This window comes from Heterodontus francisci, chromosome 13 (genome assembly GCF_036365525.1).
Source record: "Heterodontus francisci isolate sHetFra1 chromosome 13, sHetFra1.hap1, whole genome shotgun sequence".
NCBI lineage: Eukaryota > Metazoa > Chordata > Chondrichthyes > Heterodontiformes > Heterodontidae > Heterodontus > Heterodontus francisci.
The window spans coordinates 95,116,355-95,122,766 of record NC_090383.1 but is presented as its reverse complement, the minus strand read 5'-3'; the positions used below and the strand labels follow the sequence as shown (position 1 = coordinate 95,122,766).

Sequence of the window (6,412 nt, the reverse complement as noted above, 5' to 3'; positions counted from 1 at the left end):
AGGGTGTTCAGGAAGCAATTCTCCTACCTGAACCTCAGGGCTTCAGTAAGGATGCCAATGGAAGGCTGCTGACTTTCAGTTGAAGGAGACTGCAGATGGTCTTGTAGAACAGCCTTGAGCTGCTCTGGTTCTATAAGGCCTGCCTGCGGACTGCACCATCTCGGCATGTAAGATGGGGCGGTTAGGGTTGCTGCTGGTAAGGAGGCACTGACATGTGCCTCGTTAAGCCCTTCAGAGGATGCCAAGAGAAGCACAGAGGGAAGCTATAGGCTTATCTAAGAGAGAGTCAAGCCTGGGATGGCAGCAAGAGATCAGGAAGGTCGGGAATACTAATGGATTCAGGTAAGGAATTGAGAGGGCAGAGTACCTGAAAGGGGAGAAGTGAAAGGAGGCATGACAATAGAAGAGAAGAGTCTAGGAGGGGGAAAGAGAAAAGTAGTTTAAAAAAATAAGAAACAAGTTGGACTTGGGTCTGGATTGGCAGCCAAAATGTGCATGCGAATGGAGGAAGAGAAATCTCAAGTTACATAGGCCTGGTTGCATAGCAGTTATTTGGACACATAAAAACCTGATAGTAAATGGGAAATAGATAGGAGACAGAAGCAGGGAGTCTGAGTTGAAGTCAGAAGTCCAGTGGTGGGATAATGTTGACATAGATAGGGTGGAGTCAGCATGAGGCATTGACGAACTATTGTCCAAGTTCGGAGACAGGTGTAGCAATTGAAGTGCCGAAGCTATTTGAGGATAGAGGATCAGGGGATGCACTGATGGAGGTATTTTCGTGGGAATGAAGATCCAGGAGGTGTACATAATCGGTTACACAGCAGAAAGATGATGGCGATGTTGGAGGTCACCATAAAATCAAGAAGAGGTGAATGTTTGTGCTTTGGCCCAGGTGAATGAGTTTCTGGTCAGGAACAGATGGAAGCCGAAAAACCTGTGGCCAGATTTCCTTCCCTAAAGAACATTAATGAATCAGATGGGATTTTATAACAATCTATGATAGTTTCATGGCACCATTACTGAGACTAGCTTTCATTTCCAGATTTTATTCATTAATTGAATTTAAATTCCACCAGCTGCCATGGTGGGATTTGAATCTGTATCCGCAGGACATTAGCCGGGGCCTCTGGATTAGTAGGTCAGTGACATTAGCACTACACCACCATCTTCCCCAAGTTTGAGAGATGATCCAGACCCATATCTTTTCCAGAGCTCACAACAACTAACAGACGGAGGCTTTTTAAACCAGTAGTTAATTTGACATTTGGGTTAAAATACATTCACTGTTAAAGTCAGGGGAACTTAAACAATGGAAGAAAGGAGAACGGGGAGAAAGGGAAAAGGATGACAATGGGTGACCAAGGATAGTCATGCACAGTGAGGAGCTCCCTAGGGAGCCAACTGCTTAGGAGCCATCTTGAAATGCAATGGAAGATGAGACATTGACCATCAGACTGCTCATGGTTGGGTTCACAAGCATGCTGATGGCATTGGCCAACACACTCATGCTGGAAGGGATGGGCTCCAATCTCTCTGTACAGCCAGGTGCCAAGTTGATGCTGGACTCCTCCATTTTCTTTATCAATGACCGCGGGCTTTCTGTCAAGACTTCCCAAAGCACCAAGCATTTAGTTGTGTATATCCATCAGTGTTCTTCTGAATGCTGTGACCTTGCCCTCCAGTGAGTTAGCACCTGCACTATCCTTGCCCACTGTCCTGGCTGCAGGCCACTTGTGGTCAGTGTCTCACCACATACAGATCCTGCCTCTAAGCTATCCTCTAAATTACACACAGTGTCAGTATTTCTGCTGGTGGTTGTGAGTATGAAATTGACTGATGGTGTATCTTCATAATCAATGTCTTCTTGCTGTTCCTCCACTGCCTGGCCAGGTTGCACTTCTTGGGTGTCTGAAAGGAGAAAGGCACAAAGGTAGTGTTATGACAGGGAGGAAGGTAAGAGGTGTGTTGGAGCATATGAATGTCATATATGAGTCCTGATTCATAGAGATTGTTAGCAGGTGATTGATGGGGGTCTGGCGAATTGAGTAATGTGATGCTCATGGTGCAGTTTGTAGGATATGGCATTTGAAGATGCATTCACTGACCTTGACCACTCATGTGAGGTCACTGAACTTCTTAGGGCATTGCATAAGATCCACAAGGCTTCACTCCTGGCATTGACCTCCATGGCTATCTGCTCCCACTGGCTTCTGAGTGTGTGTCTGGAGGGCTTCTTGGCCCCTGATATAGGACATCTCTCCTCTTTCCACCTCCTCCAACAAGGCTCCAGTGCAGCATTTGAAAAACTTTGAACCTGCTTTCTCCCATATTGTGTGATTATTCAATGTTTCACAGATCAGTCACTTCCTACATGACTGCCAGCAGCTACTCCAACCACAATGCACCTCTCAAGTAAGAGGTGCAGGCTAGCTTTAAGCAGAACAAGCGAGCTTTAAATGGTGCTCATCATTCTCAATATTGGCCCTCTGCTGAAGCATCTAGTTAATGAACAGTGCGGTTAGCACTGGCTGAACGTTGATATCATTTAAAATAGGCAGCACAAAATTGGTGTGTTGCCTTCATTACATTAAACTGGAGTGGATTAATTTCATATTACGATTCCCCATGCCTGTTTTTGAGGGCTATCAAATTTAGCCCCCCTGTAAATCATAAATGTTTTTAATTCCCCACAATTAACATAGATTTCATTGTTTATTTCATGCTTAACAGAAAGTTTAAAGATATTTTTAATATATCCATCTCTGTTTTTTATGACAGTTCAGTTGTTCGTTATTCCCTTCAGCTCTGTTTAATGCCTTTTTTCTTCCTTATCTTGGGTTCATGCTCAATTCAAACTACTGTGCACTGTAAATGGGGCAGTTTTTAACAACAGCTGAACTGGAAATCAGATTAGCGGAACTGCTCATGTAAGCAGTTCTGCAATCTAAAGAGGCTATAAACTTTCTGTTTGATATTTGAGATACTGAACAGGAATATATGTACAACATCAGCAGCTCACCTTGGCATTGGCCTTGTTTTTGTTACCTTTGCTTGGACCTTCAGCACAGTTTGTGTTTACCTTATTACCAGAAGTCAGACCAGTATCAGAGGTGCTGGTGGAGGCTATCATGTTCAGTGGTGTAGTTGCTTTTGATTCCCAATACCAAGAATTTTATATTACCAGTTTAGCGTTGACTTCAGCAGTGCTATCAAACCATAATACAAATGACATATTGGAAGTGTCACAGGATTAAAATGGAGCAGACTAAAGAAAGAGATAAGGAAAACTAAATGCACTTAACAATGTCTTTTATATTTTTTACCTTTAAAAGAATTTGAGTTTTAATAGATGTCTGCCTTTCTATAGAACAAAACTAGAATCATACATGACTTGTTTTGAAATTTGAAGTTATCAATCGCATTAAGAAATGGAAAATAGTATGCACCAGTACAAACATACCTTTTTCAATAGTTAATGATTCTTGGTCTGCTTGCACTCTTACCTGTTAAATGCTGGGTAAGGGTCTGAAGTCCAAAGATACAGGATGCGACTGTATAAAATACAATCCTTTCACCAACCCGCTCAGAGTGGCAGCTACACAGATAAAAGTGTGGTCACAAAACAACTCTAAAGATGTCTTTAGAGGCCGATCAAGCAGATCTTGTGAATATAGATCTGAAAGAGGTAAAAGGTAATACCAATCAAGCCTTTGAAGAGGATGAAGGCCAGAAAAGAAAATCTAGCAACTTGAGTGAATCCAGCAATACTGCTAAACCAAATGAGGAGCCTGACTATACCGTGGCAGTAAACAGTGACAAAAATCACCAGGCAAATGTATTTCATGATGCTGGACCCTATGCAGGAATGCCCAAAGAAGTCCTAATACGCTATTCAAGCCAATTGTGTTACAAGCTGCCCAGAGAGATTCTTTTCTGGCTCACTGTGGCAGCCACTTTGGTTCTGATAGCCTGTACTATCACCATTATTGCTCTGTCTCCCAAGTGTCTGGACTGGTGGCAAGCCAGCGCAGTCTACCAGATCTACCCAAGATCCTTCAAAGACTCTGACGGGAATGGTGTCGGGGACCTGAACGGTAAGCAACAATAATTCTAGAAGAAGTAGTGTTGTGCATTTATCCTGCTAAACAGGTAATTCTGACATTGAAACCCATCACTTAGTGCGTTCCAGCATATAATTACCTTTCATTAGACAAAGAGTATTTTAAGATTTACAATTGGTTAATTTTGCACTTGTGGAACACTTAAGAATATTGGTGCCATTAAAAGGAACTCTAGCTTTCTGACTAGTTATTTTTAGGGCTGAATTTTCAGGCCGCCCACCCAATCGAAAATCACAGGGAAAGACTTAACATCCTCTTTTCATTGACCATGCTGTTGGTGCCATTTTTATTTATAGATACAGCACTGAAACAGGCCCTTCGGCCCACAGAGTCTGTGCCGACCATTTTCCTGAGGTCAGCAGGTTAGGTAGTCCGGGTAGCTGCCTGAGCTCAACAATAGAGTACCAGTGATATTCCAATCAGAGTGCTACAACATAATTAGGACCCCAATGCAATTTGTAGCCACTAAAAATGGCGTGGGCATTACCAGCAATTCTTTGCAGTGAAGGCCGGAATTGGCATTTAGGAGTGGTATTTAAAGGGGCAAGCAGCTGCACAGAAAACTAGTGAGTACTTTTGCTGATTTTGTGATTTCAATGCTCTGGAAGGTTTTGCAACTTGAGCTGCGATTACAATGTATTTTTGGCAATTATTAGCAGAATTCATTCTTTGCCTTCAGAGAGGGTGAGTGAGAAAGAGGAGGGATGGAAGACATTCTACAAAGCAATTGTTGAAGATTCTTGGCTAGTGCCAGGGCAAACTGGTCTATATGCTTTTCATGCACCCTTATGGGTGCTGCTTCAGTAGCTAGTATGGGAACAGACAGGCTGCCATCCTGAGAGAGGGCAGCATGTGCGACTTCAATGGACGTGGTGCCACACTCATGGGCCTGTAGCACCTCACTTATTTGATCTGCAGGAGAGCAGATTGGAGGAGATCAGAGATGCTTTGGAAGCCCATATCCACATGTTCTACCAGCATTTTGAAGCCAATGTATACTAAGGAGCCCAGAGCCATCAAGCAAAGCTGTCAGAGCTGGTGACCCCAATCCCTTTGCACAGGGCATTTACAGCATCCACAGAGATGACCAAATGCTCCATAGTAGACTACCAACTACTCATGCAACTGGTCAGAATACTGCATATGCTGGAATAGAATTCATCCATACTCTCAGACATGTAGCAGTAACTCCTAGGCATCTCAATTGTCTGTAACAGAGCTAGGACTGGGAGCTGCCCCCCCAACCCCACTACCTTCTGCGATCATGACCTTCCTACCCTCCAACTGATGGCATTTGGCCCAACCCGATCCAATTTTGAGGCCCCAATCTGGTGAGCTCTGGAGCTTGCCTGTTAAATTTTAATGAGGTCTCTCATCAACCCACCTTTAGTGGTTTTGTGATATTTTGATGTGATAAGGCACAATTAAGTTGATTCCCAATGTATGCTAATGGAGCTCATGCATTCTCTGAACAAACATTGCAGTATTGGGTAGGTAGGCCAAAGTCCCAACACTGTAGTGATCTTGATTTCATGATTGTGAAATTTCTACATTTTTTGAATGCTGCACCCCAAATTTTATGCAACTGTACTTAATTCGTCCCATAATAAATTCCCCTTGTTTTCTGGCTTCTTCACAGTTTCTGCAATGTTTTCCCATGTAGAACAAGTTCTCTTTGGTTTCCATACTGGTCGCTAGTGAATTTTGATTCTTAAAGTTGGGATTAACTGACATTTTTTGCAAATTAGATTTTCTACCATGTTTGACTTGTCATACTACTCTGTTACTGTTTCTGTATTACTTTTTGTTGTTTTCTGCTGAATTTTTTGATAATCGAGACTACCTTCTCAGAGAACTTTGGGCACAGTACATTTTCCTCACCATGAGGGAGGCTACAACAGTGTTGTCTACTGGTCTCTGACTTGCATAAAAGACCTGGCACAGGGGCAATCCTGTTTGTTGCTATAAAAGACTTGAGAGCATTTGATTTTTTTTACACAATCTGATCAATTTTTAAAATTCGTTCATGGGATACGGTGCATCACTGGCTAAACCAACATTAATTGCCCATTCCTAATTGCCCTTGAGAAGGAGGTGCTGACCTTCTTGAACTGCTGCAGTCCTTGTGGTGTAGGCACACCTACAGAGCTGTTAAGGAGGCAGTTCCTGGATTTTGACCCAGTGACAGTGAAGAAACAGCAACATATTTCCAAGTCAGGCTGGTGTGTGACTTGGAGGTGAACTTGCAGGTGGTGGTGTTCTTGCCCTTCTAGTGGCAGAGGTCTTAG

General features: G+C 43.0%; 1 protein-coding gene across 1 annotated transcript in view; it reads left to right on the top strand.

The window, feature by feature from the left end:
- Window positions 1-3,542: 3,542 nt before the first annotated feature.
- The window catches only part of slc3a1 (solute carrier family 3 member 1), a 55,426-nt gene continuing 52,556 nt past the window's right edge, over window positions 3,543-6,412 (top strand). Inside the window, exon 1 of the mRNA XM_068045209.1 lies at window positions 3,543-4,097. Within this exon, the coding sequence (XP_067901310.1) occupies window positions 3,638-4,097 (460 nt within the window). The 5' untranslated portion in view covers window positions 3,543-3,637. The remainder of the gene's footprint in view (window positions 4,098-6,412) is intronic.